Below are 15,259 nucleotides of genomic sequence, written 5' to 3'. Positions count from 1 at the left end.
CTACCCTCCAGTCCAGGCAGCATCCTGGTAAATCTCCTCTGCACCCTCTCTAAAGCTTCCACATCTTTCTTATAATGAGGTGACCAGAACTGAACACAATATTCCAAGTGTGGTCTAACCAGGATTTTGTAGAGCTGCAGCATAACCTCATGGCTCTTAAACTCATTTCCCCTGCCAATGAAAGCCAACACACCGTACGCGTTCTTTACAACCCTATCAAATTGGGTAGCAACTTTGAGGGATCTGTGGACGTGGACCCCAAGATCCCTCTGTTCCTTCGCACTGCCAAGAATCCTGCCATTAACCCTGTATTCTGCATTCAAATTCAACCTTCCAAAATGAATCACTTCACACTTTTCCGGGTTGAATTCCATCTGCCACTTCTTTGCCCAGCTCTGCATCCTGTCAATCCTCTTGCCACCTACAAGAGCCCTCCATGCTGTCCACAACTTCACCAACCTTCGTGTCATCGGCAAACTTACTAACCCACCCTTCCACTTCCTCATCCAAGTCATTTATAAAGATCACAAAGAGCAGAGGTCCAAGAACAGATCCCTGCGGAACACCACTGGTCACCGAGCTCCAGGCTGAATACTTTCCATCTACTACCACCCTCTGTCTTCTATTGGACAGCCAATTCTGTATCCAGACAGCCAAATTTCGCTGAATCCCATGCCTCCTTACCTTCTGAATGAGCCTACCATGTGGAACCTGATCAACTGCCTTGCTAAAATCCATATACACCACATCCACTGCTCTACCTTCATTGATGTGTTTTGTCACATTCTCAAAGAATTCAATAAGGCTTGTGAGGTGTGACCTGCCCCTCTCAAAGCCATGCTGACTATTTCTAATCAAACTGTGCTTTTCCAAATAATCATCAATACTATCTCTCAGAATCCTCTCCAATAATTTGCCCACCACAGAAGTAAGACTGACCGGTCTGTAATTTCCAGGATTATCCCTGTTCCCTTTCTTGAACAAGGGAATGACATTTGCCACCCTCCAATCATCTGGTACTACTCCAGTGGACAGTGAGGACGCAAAGATCATTGCCAAAGGGGCAGCAATCTTTTCCCTCGCTTCCCGTTTAAACTAGATTGGCAGGGGGTGGGAAACTGGATTTGTAATTCAGAGGATGAGGTATTCAGCCTTCCAACAGACACAACAGGGAGTGAGGTTGTTAATAAAGAAATGCGGTCGATGGAGCGTAATTGTGGACACAGACGGTTTGAGGTGTGTATACTTCAATGCTAGAAGTATCAGAAATAAGGCGGATGAACTCGGAGCATGGGTCAGTACTTGGAACTACGATGTTGTGGCCATTACAGAAACTTGGGTAACTCAGGGACAGGAATGGTTGTTGGAAGTTCTGGGATTTAGATGCTTTAAAAGAAATAGGGAGGGTGGAGAAAGAGGCGGGGGAGTGGCATTGCTAGTCGGGGCTAGTATAGCAGCTACTGAAAGGCAGTTTGAGAATGATATGTCTACAGAGTCAGTTTGGGTTGAGGTCAGGAACAAGAAAGGGGCAGTCACTTTGTTGTGGTTTTTTTACAGACCCCCTAATAGTTGCAGAGAAGTGGAGGAGTGGATTGGGAGGCAGATACTGGAAAGGTGCAGAAGTCACAGGGTTGTAGTCATGGGTGACTTCAACTTTCCAAATATTGATTGGAAACATTTTAGTCGTAATAGTTTAGATGGAGCGGATTTTGTCCAGTGCATTCAGGAAGGATTCCTGACACCGTATGTAGAGAGGCCACTTTGGATTTGGTGCTTGGCAATTAACTGGGCCAAGTGTTAGACCTGTTAGTAGGAGAACATTTAGGTGGTAGCGATCATAACTCTGTTACTTTTACAATAGTCATGGAAAAGGATAGGTACATACAGCAGGGTAAGGTTTATAATTGGGGGAAGGGTAATTACAATTCTGTTAGGCAAGAACTGGGTAACATAAAATGGGAACAGATGCTGTCAGGGAAGAGCACTATTGAAATGTGGAGATTGTTTAAGGAATGCATACTGCGTGTGCTCGATATGTTTGTCCCTAGCAGGCAGGGAAGATGCGGTCGAGTGAGGGAGCCTTGGTTCTCGAGAGAGGTCGAATGACTGGTTAAGTGGAAGACGGATGCTTATGTAAGGTTTAGGAAGCAAGGAACGGAAAAGACTCTAGAGTGATACAAATTATCCAGGAAGGAGCTGAAGAAAGGGCTTAGGAGAGCTGTAAAGGGGCATGAGAAAACCTTGGCAGATAGGATCAAGGAAAACTCCAAGGCTTTTTACATGTACGTGAGGAATAACAGAATGACCAAAGAAAGGGTAGGGCCGATCAAGGATTGTAAAGGGAATTTGTGCACGGAGCCTAAAGAGGTAGGAGAGGTCCTTAATGAATACTTTTCTTCGGTATTCACAACTGAGAGGGACCTAGTTGTAGAAGAGGACAGTGTTAAACAGGCTGGTAGGCTAGAGGAGGTCGATGTTAGTAAGGAAGATGTACTAGGAATTTTGAGGAACTTGAAGATAGATAAGTCCCCCGGGCCTGATGGGACTTATCCAAGGATTCTATGGGAAGCGCGGGAAGAAATCGCAGGGCCTTTGGCAATGATCTTTTCGTCCTCACTGTCCACGGGTATAGTGCCGGAAGATTGGAGAGAGGCAAACGTCATTCCCTTGTTCAAAAAAGGGAATAGGGATAACCCCAGAAATTACAGGCCAGTTAGTCTTATGTCAGTGGTGGGCAAATTATTGGAAAGGGCTCTGAGAGATGGATTTATGATCACTTGGAAAGGCACAGTTTGATTCGTGATAGTCAGCATGGATTTGTGAGGGGTAGATCATGCCTCACAAAGCTTATTGAATTCTTTGAAGAAGTGACCAAACACATGGATGAAGGTAGAACAGTGGATGTGGTAGACATGGATTTAAGTAAGGCGTTTGATAAGGTTGCCCATAGTAGGCTCATGCAGAAGGTAAGAAGGCATGGGATAGGGGGAAATGTAGCAGATTGGATTTAGAATTGGCTGACCCTTAGAAGACAAAGGGTGGTAGTGAACGGAAAATATTCAACATGGTGCTCAGTTAGGAGTGGTGTACCACGAGGATCTGTTCTGGGTCCTTTTTTCTATTTGTGATTTTTGTAAATGATTTGGATGAAGGAGTGGAAGGGTGGATTAGTAAGTTCGCGGACGATACGAAGGTGGGTCGCGTTGTGGACAGTGCGGAGGTCTGTTCTAGGATACAAAGGGACATTTGATAGGATGCAGAGTTGGACTGAGAAGTGGCAGATGGAGTTTAACCCTGAAAAGTGTGAGGTGATTCATTTTGGAAGGACAAACTTGAAAGCAGAATACAGGGTTAATGGAAAGATTCTTGGCAGTGTGGAGGAACAGAGGGATCTTGGGGTTCATGTCCACAGTTCCCTGAAAGCTGCCACCCAGGTGGATAGAGTTGTTAAGAAGGCGTATGGTGTGTTAGCTTTCATTAATGGAGGGATTGAGTTCAAGAGCCGTGAATTTATGCTCCAGCTATACAAAAGCCTGGTTTGGCCACATCTGGAGTATTGTGTCCAGTTCTGGTCGCCTCATTACAGGAAAGATGTGGAAGCATTGGAAAAGGTGCAGAGGAGATTTACCAGGATGTTGCCTGGAATGGAGGGAAGGTCTTACGAGGAAAGGCTGAGAGAGCTAGGGCTTTTCTCTTTAGAACGACAAATGATTAGAGGTGACTTGATAGAGGTGTACAAAATGATCAGAGGTATAAGTAGAGTGGACAGCCAGAGTCTTTTTCCTAGGGTGGAGGTAGCTGTTATGAGGGGGCATAGTTTTAAAATGAGTGGAGTTAGATATAGGGGAGACGTCAGAGGTAGGTTCTTTACTCAGAGTGGTAGGGGCATGGAATGCATTGCCGGAGAGAGTAGTGGAGTCGGCCTCATTAGGGGCATTTAAGCAGCTATTAGATAGGCATATGGATGATAGTATAAGGTAGGGGTGGAAGTTAGATAGACCTTAGGATTAGGGTAAAAGTTTGGCACAACATCATGGGCCGAAGGGCCTGTACTGTTGCTGCACTGTTCTGTGTTCTGTGTTCTACGTTCTAACCTTGGGTATATCCTGTCTGGCCCAGGGGATTTATCTATCCTCCTGTTTTTCAAAATTTCTAGCACATCCTCCTTTCTAACCTTAACCTGTTCGAGCATATCTCCCTGTTTCATGCTGTCCTCACAAACATCAAGGTCCCTCTCACTGGTGAATATGGAAGCAAAATATTCATTGAGACCTCCCCTACCTCTTCTGACTCCGCGCACAAGTTCCCTCTACTATCCCTGATTGGCCCTACCCTCACTCTGGCCATCCTCTTGTTCCTCACATAAGCACCGAACACCTTGGGGTTTTCCATGATCCTACCTGCCAAGGTTTTCTCATACCCTCTTCTAGCTCTCTGAAGTCTATTTTTCAGTTCCTTCCTGGCTACCTTGTTACCTTCCAGAGCCCTGTCTGATCCTTGCTTTCTCAACCTGAAGTAAGCTTCCTTCTTCCTCTTGACTCGATGTTCCACATGTCTTGTCATCCAAGGTTCCTTCACCTTAGCATCCTTTCCTTGCCTCAGTGGGACAAACCTATCCAGTACTTGTAGCAACTGCCCCCTAAACAACCTCCATATTTTTGTTGTGCATTTCCCTGAGAACATCTGATCCCAATTGATCCTCCGTAGTTCTTGCCTAATAGCATTGTAATTCCCCGTCCCCCAATTAAATACTTTCCCATACCGTCTGCTCCTATCCCTCTCCAAGACTATAGTAAAGGTCAGGGAGTTGTGATCACTATCACCGAAATACTCTCCCACCGAGAGATCTGACACCTGTCCTGGTTCATTGACAAGCACCAAATCCAATATGGCCTCCCCTCTTGTCGGCCGATCTACATATTGAATCAGAAATCCTTCCTGGACACACCTGACAAAATCTGCATCCAAACTATTTGCACTAAGGAGGTTCCATTCTATATTAGGGAAGTTGAAGTGTCACTCATGACAACAACCCTATTACTTCTGCACCTTTCCACATCTGTCTCCCAATCTGTTCCTCAGTGTCTTTGTTGCTATTGGGAGGTCTATAGAAAACTCCCAATAAAGTGACTGCTCCTTTCCTGTTTCTGACTTCTACCCATACTGACTCAGTAGACAAACCCTCCTCCACGACCTCCCTTTCTGCAGCTGTGATACCATTCCTGATTAGCAATGCCACTCCCCCACCTCTTTTACCTCCTATTTCTTTTGAAACATCTATACCCTGGAACATCCAACAACCATTCCTGCCCCTGTGTTATCCAAGTCTCCGTAATGGCCACAACATCGTAGTTCCAAGTACTTATCCGTGTTGTAAGTTCATCACCTTTATTCCTGACACTTCTTGCATTGAAGTAGACACACCTCAACCTATTGCACTGACTGCCATTTTGCCCTTTCAACTGTTTATCCTTCCTCACACTTTCTCGGCTTGCTCTATCTGCCTGTACACCAGCTACCCCATCCTCTGACCTGTAGCTCCGGTTCCCATCCCCCTGCCAAACTAGTTTAAATTCTCCTGAATAGCTCTAGCAAACTGCCCGCCCAGGATATTGGTGCCCCTCCAGTTCAGGTGTGACCCGTCCTTCCTGCACAGGTCCCACCTTCCCCAGAAGGTAGCCTAATGATCCACAAACCTGAAGCCCGCCCTCCCTCCCACACTAGCTCTGTAGCCATGTGTTCAGCTGCACTCATTCTCTGTTTCTGGCCTCACTAGACCGTGGCACTGGTAATAATCCTGAGATTACTACTCTGCTTGTCCTGGCTTTCAGCTTCCATCCTAACCCCCTATATTCACTTTTCAGGTCCTCATCCCGTTTCCTAGCAATGTCATTGGTACCAACGTGTACCATGACTTCTGGCTGCTCTCCCTCCCCCTTAAGAATCCTGAAGACTTGATCCGAGACATCCCTGATCCTGGCACCCGGGAAGCAACATACCATGCGGGAGTCCCGCTCTGTACCACAGAGTCTCCTGTCTGCTCCCCTAACCATTGAATCTCCTATCACTATCACTCTCCTATTCTTCCCCCTTCCCTTTTGAGCCACAGAGCCAGGCTCAGTGCCAGAGACCTGGCCGCTATGGCTTTCCCCTGGTAGGCCATCCCCCCTCAACAGTATCCAAAGTGGTATACTTATTATTGAGGGGAATGGCCACAGGGGATCCCTGCACTGTCTGCCTATTCCCTTTCCCCCTCCTGACAGTCACCCAGCTACCTTCGTCCTGTAACTTGGGTGTGACCACCTCCCAATAACTCCTCTCTATCACCCCCTCAGCCTCCTGAATGATCCGGAGTTCATCCAGCTCCAGCAGCAGTTCCCTAACGCGGTCTGTGAGGTGCTGGAGTTGGGTGCACTTCTCGCAGGTGAAGTCAGAAGGGTCACTAGTAGTGACCCTTACCTCCCACATCCTACAAGAGGAGCATGCAACTGCCCTAGCTTCCATTCCCTCTACTCTAGATTGCCAAAAGAATAAAGAAAAAAAGACCTTACCTTACTGACCTTCTACAGTCTTTTTTTTGGTTAGAGGAGGAGGATGGGTGGGAGGCACTACACGTGTAGTATTTTGGGTTTGGACAATGCCCAAATAGAATAGTTCACTTCCCAGCTCGCGCTGTCACCACTCCCGCTGCTCAAATCAAGAAGGCCGCTGACTCATGAGGTAAGTTTTTATAAGGAAAACCTTACCTTCCCGGCTGCCCCCTGGCTTGCGCTCTCACCACTCCCGCTGCTCAAATCAAGAAGGTCTAATCAAATCAAACCTGAGTTTAGGAAGAGTGGAAGACAACGATGTGTTGGAATAGTCTTATCTAGAGATAACAACAAAGGCACGGTGTGGGAGAAATGGGTTTGATTTCAGGGACTTTGGCACCAGTACCAGAGAAGGAGGGAGCTGTTCCGATGGTTCGAGCTCCACCTGGATTGTGCTGGGACCAGAGTCCTGGCTAATCGTATAACTAGGGCTATGGATAGGACTTTGAACAAAGTAGTGTGGGTGCAGTTGCATGGAAATTTATAGAACAAGTTAAAACGGGAGAGGGTTAAGCAGATGTTATTAAAGTTTACAGAACAAATAATAGGACAGAAAGTATGGAAAGGTCAGGAATCTAACTTCAGGCACAGCAGATGAGAGGACAGCTATGAGAAGGGGGCAGTCAATGCAGGACTTGTACTTAAATGTACGTAGTATACAAAACAAGGTAAATGAACTACTAGCGCAGATTGTAACTTGTAGGTACAATGTTGTGGGTATCACAGAGATGTGGCTGTAAGGGCTGGGAACCACATCGTATCAAAAAGATGGGCAGATGGGCAAGGTTGCTTTGTTCATAAGAAATGAAATTAAATTGTTGCAAGAAGTGATATAGAGTCAGCAGGCATAGCATCTGTGTGGATAAAGTTGAGGAATCGCAAAGAAAACATCCCTGATGGGAGTTGTGTACAGCCTTCTAATAGTAGTCACGATGTGGGGAAGAAATTAGATTTGGAGATAGAAAGGCAGTATTACAAATCATGACTTCAATAATCAAGTGGACTGGGAAAATCAGGTTGGTTGCGGATCTCAAGAAAAGAAATTTGTGGAATGTCTGAGATTTTTTTGGAGCAGCTTGTGGTAGGACCTATTAGGGAACAGGCAATTCTGGATTTGGTGATGGGTAATGAGGCAGACTTGATTAGGGACCTTAAGGTGAAGGAACCTCTGAGGGGACAGTGACCCTAATATGATAGAATTCACCCTGCTGTTTGAGAGGGAGAGCTGGAATCAGATCTCACGGTATTACAATTAAGTAAAGGTTAACTACAAAGACATAAAGGAGGATCTGGCCAAAGTTAATGGAATGGGAAGCCTAGCAGGGAAGACAGTGGAGCATCAATGGCAGGAGTTCTGGTTGTAATTCAGGAGGTATACTAAGGGGAGGACAAGGCAACCATGCCTCACAAGGGAAGTCAGAGACAACATAAAAGCAAAAGAAAAAGCATACAATGTGGTGAAGATTAGTGCGAAGCCAGAGCATTGGGAAGCCTTCAAAGACTAGCAGAAGATAGCTAAAAAAGCAATAAGGGAGGAGAAGATGACAAATGAGAGTAAGCTAGCTAGTAATATAAAAGATTTGGAAGCGGTTTTTTAATATGTCTAAAAGGTAAGAGAGAGGCAAGAGTGGACTTTAGACTGCTGGAAAGTGAGGCTGGAGAAACAGAAATGGAGAACAAAGAAATGGTGGAGGAATTGAATAGATATTTTGCATCAGTTTTAATGGTGGGAGACACCAGTAGCATATCAGAACTTCAAGACAGACAGGAGTGAAGGTGAGTGTAGTGGCCATCACTAAGGCGAAGATGCTGGGGAATTTGAAAGGCCTGAAGGTGGATAAATCACCTGGACCAAATGGACCACACCCCAGAGTTATGAAGGAGTTAGCTGAGGAGATTGTAAAGGCATTGATGGTGATCTTTCAGGAATCGGTGGATGCAGGGAGGGACCCAAAGGACTGGAAGATGGCGAATATACCATACTTGTTTAAGAAGGGATGGAGGGAGGCAGCAGACTGGAAACTATAGGCTGGTCAGCTTGATCTTGGTCATTGGTAAGATTTTAGAGTCCTTATTAAGGATGAGATTGCAGAGTACTTGGAAGTGCATGGTAATTTAGGGCTGAGTCAGCATGGTTTTGTCAAAGGGAGGTCATACCTGACAATCTGTTAGAATTCTTTGAAGAGTTAACGAGCAAGTCAGACAAAGGAGAGCCAATGGATATGATCTGTTTGGATTTCCAGAAGGCCTTTGACAAGGTGTGGCATAGGAGGCTGCTAAATAAGCTAAGAGCCCAAGGTGTTTCAGGCAAGGTTTTGGCATGGATAGATGATTGGCTGATTGGCAGGAGGCACAGAGTGGGAATAAAGGGGTCTTTTTCAGGGGATGGCAGCTGGTGACAAGTTCCGCAGTGGTCTGCATTGGGACCAATACTATTCATGTTATACATTAACCCTCTGGATGAAAGAAATGAGGGCATTGTTGTAAAGTTTGCAGATGACACAAAAACCGATGGAGAGGCAGGTAATGTTGAGGAAGTGGGGAGGCTGCAGAAGGACTTTGACGGACTAAGGGCACAGGTAGAGAAGCTGTGGACATTAGGAAGGTCTTTCCGCTAGTGGGAGAAGATAGTATCCAAAGCCATAGCCTGAGACTGAAATGACAACCCTTTACAACCGAGATGAGGAGGAATTTCTTGAGCCAGAGGGTGGTTAATCTGTGGATCTCATTGCTGCAGAAGGCTATGGAGTCCAAGTCATTGATGTATTGAAGACACAGATAAATTCTTGATTAGTGAGGGGATCAAGGATTATGGGGAGAAAGCCAGGAGAATGGGGTCGAGAATTGCATCAGCCATGATCAAATGGCAGAACAGACTTGATGGTCCAAATGGTGTTATTCAGCTCCTACGTCTTGTGGTATTTGGTCTTATGAGGGTTTAAGCAGCAATTGAACTAAGGTTGAATTGGAATTATCGAAATTGGTGGTCTTAGTGGTGACAGACATTTGACTGGAAGCTCAGAAGCAAACACTTTAATAAGTAAACCTTAAATACTTGCAGGGAACCAGAAGTGCTGACTCAAGAACAAAATTTGTGGAATGGGCCACACAAGGAACAACCCATTGAAGTCCTCTGCTATCAGCCACCTTATCTCCAACCTTATTTTCCTGACCAATCATGTTATTGCATTGTAAATCCCTACCTTCCCAAATCTTTGCCAGAAATCCACATAAATCTTCTAATCAGGTTTCTGCACCTACCAATGTGCTGAAATGGCTTAATAGTGACAAATGGCATCCTTTGTCACTGTAAAGACAGACTATTCTTCCTTGTCCTTCTTTAAATGAATACAGTCTTGAATGACCACGTGATCATTCTTCAATTTCAGATTTGATGGCAAGAGGATTTTTACTTGAGGAGAACAAAATTTTAAAATTTCAGTGTGCATGGGAGTCAGCAGTGAGTTTGGGTGGTTGGCAGTTTAGTGGGAGTTGATTAAAGGGAGCAGACAGGATTTTATAGAATGAATTTGGAAGGGATAGGAAGCGATATGAAAGAAATTAGGAAAAGATGCCACTTCAGTCTTGGCTGCTTCAAACGAAGGATTGGTCCAGTAGGGTGGGGAAGTGAGAAAAGTTGTAGAGGCAGTTGATCAGCTGGTCTCAATCTTAGGGACAGAAGGTCATATGGTCCTTGCACGTGGTGGAGGTGAGACTAGTGAAGACATGTAAAATGTATAAAGTCGTAAATCAAGCACGATTAGTTATCTTGCAGTGGTTATCACAGGGCCATTTTTCAACAGTGAGTTAACTCGTTCAGGAAGGGAATAAAGAAAACTGAGGAGAGAAATTTTGATTCATTTATTGCAGTCACAAGAGCCTTAGTACAGTGAAAAGCTTTGTTTGTGAGCACTACAGGCAGATCATAGCAAGCAAGGACATACAGATCATAGTGTGCTTAGACAGAATGAGGCATATGGGTTATACTGCACAGGAGGTGTGCATAGCAAGATCAACATTATTTGAAGTTAGAGAGTCCATTCATCAGTCCAATTACAGCAGGGAAGAGGCTGTTCTTGAAACTGTTGGTGCGTGTGTTCAGGCTTTTGTATCTTCTGCCTGATGGAAGAGGTTGTAGGAGAGCATTACCAGAGTGGGACGGGTCTTTGATAATGTTGGTAGCCTTTTGGCGGCAATAAGAAATGGATGGGAGGTTGGCTTCCGTGATGGTCTGGGCTGTGCACACAACCTTCTGTAGTTTCTTAAGGTCCTGGGCAGAGCACCCGTTATGCACCCAGACAGTATGCTTTCTATGTTGCATATATAAAAATTGGTGAGGGTCCTTAGGTGCCTGAGAAAGAAGAGGTGTTGTTGTATCGTCTTGACTGTCACATTTACGTGGGAAGTCCAGGACAGGTTGTTGGTTATCTTCACTCCTAGGAACTTGACACTCTTACCCTCTGACCCTCCACTGTGTTGATGTAGATGGGGACATGTCCTCTTCCTTTCTTCTCATATCATAGAGAATCCCTAGGGTCTGGAAACAGGCCATTTTGGCCCAACAAGTCCACACCAACCCACTAAAGAGCATCCCACCCAGACTCACTCCCCTACCCTATCCTTGTAACCCTGCATTTCCCATGGCCAATCCACCTCATCTGCACATGTTTGGATGAGGGAGGAAACTGGAGCACCCAGAGGAAACCCACGCAGACACGGGGAGGACGTGCAAACTCTACACAGACAGTCACTTGAGGCTTGAATTGAACCCAGGCCCCTGGTGCTATGAGACAGCAGTGCTAACCACTGAGCCACTGCCCGAAGTCAATGATTGAAAATGTAGAAAATTTTAAGAACAGAGCGTATCCAGTAGTGAATGTAAATTATATGTTCTGTAGTTTAATAATAAACAAACTCACTGATGTTTGCAGTTTCTATAATTTCTAGGAAACAAGGTCCAGAAAAGATTTTAAAAAACAGAGGCAAAATGTAAATGAAGTACCTGAGATTGCAACAGGTGAACAATTGCAACAGCCTGATGTATTAAGGAATAATGCAACCAAATATCGTGAGTACTAGTACATTTAATTTCTGTTGGTCTACATTTGACACTTGCAGTTCTCTGCGTTTGATTTCTTCAAAATCATAGAATCATTACAGTGTGGAAACAGGCCCTTTGGCCCAACAAGTCCACACTGACCCTCGGAGCATCCCCCTATAACCCGCGTAATCTACACATCCCTGAACACCACAGGAATTTAGCACGGCCAATCCACCTAACGTGCACACCTTTGGACTGTGGGGGGAAACCGGAGGAAACCCACGCAGACACGGGGAGAATGTGCAAACTCCACACAGACAGTCACCCGAGGGTGGAATTGAACCCGGGTCCCTGGCGCTGTGAGGCAGCAGTGCTAACCACTGAGTCACTGTGCCACCCGCAAATATTCCACATTGGAAAAATAAATAGAATATCAGGAGGGTTTTGGTGTAACATGTTACTCAAAACCTAATCTAACAAACAGTTTGCTTAACAGATATGAATAAATCATCTATGTGGTATGTGCAGTTGTTTAGAAGACTTATCGATATGATTTTAAGGTATATTACGTACAGGAGTAGAGTTCCACCTTGGTTTGTTTCTGATTGTGGAGCAGGTACTTGTGAGATATCATGAAACAAAGAACTATGGATGCTGGAGATTTGAAACAAAAACAGAAATTACTGGTGAAATTCAGCAGATCTGGCAGCATCTACGGGAAGAAAGCGGAGCAATGTTTCAAGTTTGGTGACTGTTCATCAGAACTGTTAGCAGCTAAGAAAATCTGGTATCTGAAGATGAGGTTAGGGAGGGATGGGAAAGGGAGAGGTGAACAGATAGGTGGAGATGAAGTGAGAAAAAGAGAGCAAGAGAGAGAAATGAAAGGGGTAGGTAAACAAGGAGATTGTGGATGGCAGACCAGGACAAAAGAGAAGCTGAATAAGTGATGAGAACTGAAGGTCGCAGAGAATGGGTAGCCTGTGCTGTGCTAAAAGCAAATCGTTTAATGTGATAAAAACCAAAAGAACTGTGGATGCTGCAAATCAGGAACAAAAACAAAGTTGCTGGAAAAGCTCAGCAGGTCCGGCACCATCTGTGAAGGAGAAAACAGAGTTAATGTTTCGGGTCCGGTGACTCTTCCTCAGAACTGGTTTAATGTGATAATAGACCCGAGGGGGAGAGAGGAGAGGAGAGGCGGGGGGAGAGAGGAGAGGAGAGTGACGTTTCAAGTCAGGACCCTTCTTCAGAAATGGGGAGGGGTAGGGGATCTCCAAAAAAAAGAGAGGAGGGGTGGGGCTGAGGAAGGTAGGTGGGATGGTGATAGGCGAGTGCATGTAGGTAGTGGTCGGGATTGGTCAGTGAGGTGGGAGTGGCGGATAGGTGGGAGAGAAGGACAGGTTGTGTCGGGTCAAGGAGGCAGGGATGAGAGGGAGTGTTGGCCATGGGATGAGGTTGGGGGTGGAGAGATTTTGAAACTGGTAAAACCCACTTTTAGGCCATTGGGCTGTAGCTTCCCGAGGCGGAATATGAGGTGCTGCTCCTCCAGTTTGCGGGTGGCGTTATAACATGTCAAAGCAGGACTGTGTTTGGGGGTGGATAAAAAGCATGAAAGAATAGAATCAGTCTCTAATGTTAATGAACTCGATGTTAGGTCCTAGAGGCTGCAGGGTCCTAATCAGAAAATGAAATGCTGTTCTTAAAGCTTGTGCTGAGGCTCACTGGAACTGAGACAAATGTTGGCAGGGGAACACAGTGGTGTGTTGAAATGGTAGGTGACTGGAAGCTCTGGATTATTTTTGACAGAACCTAGGTGTTCTGTAAAGTAGTCACCAGTCTGTGTTTCGTCTCCCAATGTGGAGGAGACCATATTGTGAACAGTTTAAACTGGAGACTAGATTGATTTGAAGTGCAGGTAAATTGCTGCTTCACGTAAGGCCTTGGATAGTGAGCAGGGAGGATGTAAATGTGGAGTTGGAAAAGCACAGCCGGTGAGACGGTATCCGAGGAGCAGGAAAGTCATGTTTTGGGCTGAAACCTTTCTCAGGACTGGGAAGGGGGAGGGGAGCCCAGAAAACATTGACTTTCCTGCTCTTCAGATGCTGTCTGACCAGCTATGCTTTTCCAGCTCCACATTTATTGACTGTAGCTTCCAGCATCTGCAATCTTTACTGTCTCTGGGTAAATGGGTAGTGTTACACCTGCTGCAGTTGCATAGGAGGATGCCATGGGGGTGTGGGGAGGCTTTGGGAATGGATGAGGAGTGGACTGCTGTGTCCTGGATTCAGTATAAATTTAGCTTTTCTTAGCTGCTATCAATTTTAATGAAGAATCATGAGGCTTGAAACTTTAATTCTGCTTTCTTCCCATTGATGCTGCCAGACCCACTGAGTTTCACCAACAATTTCTGTTTTTATTACTGTAGAGAGATTGCTCTGAAGCTCACTGGTTCCAGGTGAACATGCAGCTTTGGTCTGGGAATAGAGTGGGAGCACTAATAGCTGACCAAATAGAGACATTTCAAAGAGTTATGGGAAACTATTAGTTCTTTGTCATTGTTGGACCCTGCTGCTTTATTCTGTCCTAGGGCTCCTATGTTTATTAGATAACAAGATGTAGAGCTGGATGAACACAGCAGGCCAAGCAGCATCAGAGGAGCAGGAAGGCTGACGTTTCGGGCCTAGACCTTTCTTCAGAAGATTTTCTGAAGTGTTCATCCAGCTCTACACTTTGTTATCCCAGCCAATGGGTGGTGGGGTTTATATTTCACTTCGGGACTCTGTATTGCTGTAGCAACAAGCACTTCCACCAGCAGGTTGAAGCCTGGAGCTATGGATAGTGATGGTAAAGGCTCCAACATTCCTTCCATCACACAGCTGACCAGGAATCTCTCCCACTTTTACTGCCTGCTCTTGGTACACGTTGGAAGGATTTGCAGATTGCTGCTGTGCGTGTCTGGCCACGTTATCAACATATCTTTCTTGACCATCAAGTCCTGGAGATGGGATTTGGACTGAGAGCTTTTGGTTCAAGGCAGGGATACTACCCACTATGGCAAAAGAACTTCTGGTTAAGTGTGTCCAATCTTAAGGAGCACCAATTATATAAATTGATTGCCCAGAGAGTGTTTGTGTCTCATTCCACGTCAGCTGCAAAAGCAGGAACTGTTACATAAATGAGCAAATGCGCAAATCCCTACAGGCATTGTTCTGCACTGTAACACTCAGTGTCGCTGGAGCACTTGCAAGAGAGCGCTTCCTATCAACTACAATTATGTAACAACTTTAATGTAGTGGAACATCACAAGGCTCTCCACAGGAACGATTATCAAACAAGATTTGACACTGAGCCACGTAACAAAACATGAATACAGACGACCAAGCGGTTGACAAGTTTGGTTTTAGGGAATCTCTTCAAGCAGAAGGGAGAGGTGAAGGGTGGAGAGGATTAGGGAGCTTAGATTGAGAAAAGCACTAATAGGATGGATAGACACCCTCTTTCAAGTAGGAAGTGACGAAGATAGGCCAGAAGTGGTAGAAGAGGCAAAAAAACAGAAGGAAATGGACGAATAGAAACATTGAAACAGGAGCAGGAGTAGGCCATTCGGCCCTTTGAGCCTGCTCCGCCATTC

The 15,259-nt window shown here is 45.4% G+C and overlaps 1 protein-coding gene across 4 annotated transcripts in view; it reads left to right on the top strand.

Moving 5' to 3' along the window:
• LOC109915183 (selenocysteine insertion sequence-binding protein 2-like) overlaps positions 1-15,259 on the top strand; it is a 112,296-nt gene that overhangs the window by 20,279 nt on the left and 76,758 nt on the right. For all 4 annotated transcript variants that reach the window (XM_048621447.1, XM_048621453.1, XM_048621443.1 and 1 more), the window contains one exon: positions 11,538-11,658. In XM_048621447.1, the coding sequence (XP_048477404.1) occupies positions 11,538-11,658 (121 nt within the window). The remainder of the gene's footprint in view (positions 1-11,537; positions 11,659-15,259) is intronic.

This window comes from Rhincodon typus, chromosome 3, assembly GCF_021869965.1.
Source record: "Rhincodon typus isolate 14 chromosome 3, sRhiTyp1.1, whole genome shotgun sequence".
Lineage (NCBI taxonomy): Eukaryota > Metazoa > Chordata > Chondrichthyes > Orectolobiformes > Rhincodontidae > Rhincodon > Rhincodon typus.
This window is presented reverse-complemented; position numbering and strand designations above follow the sequence as displayed.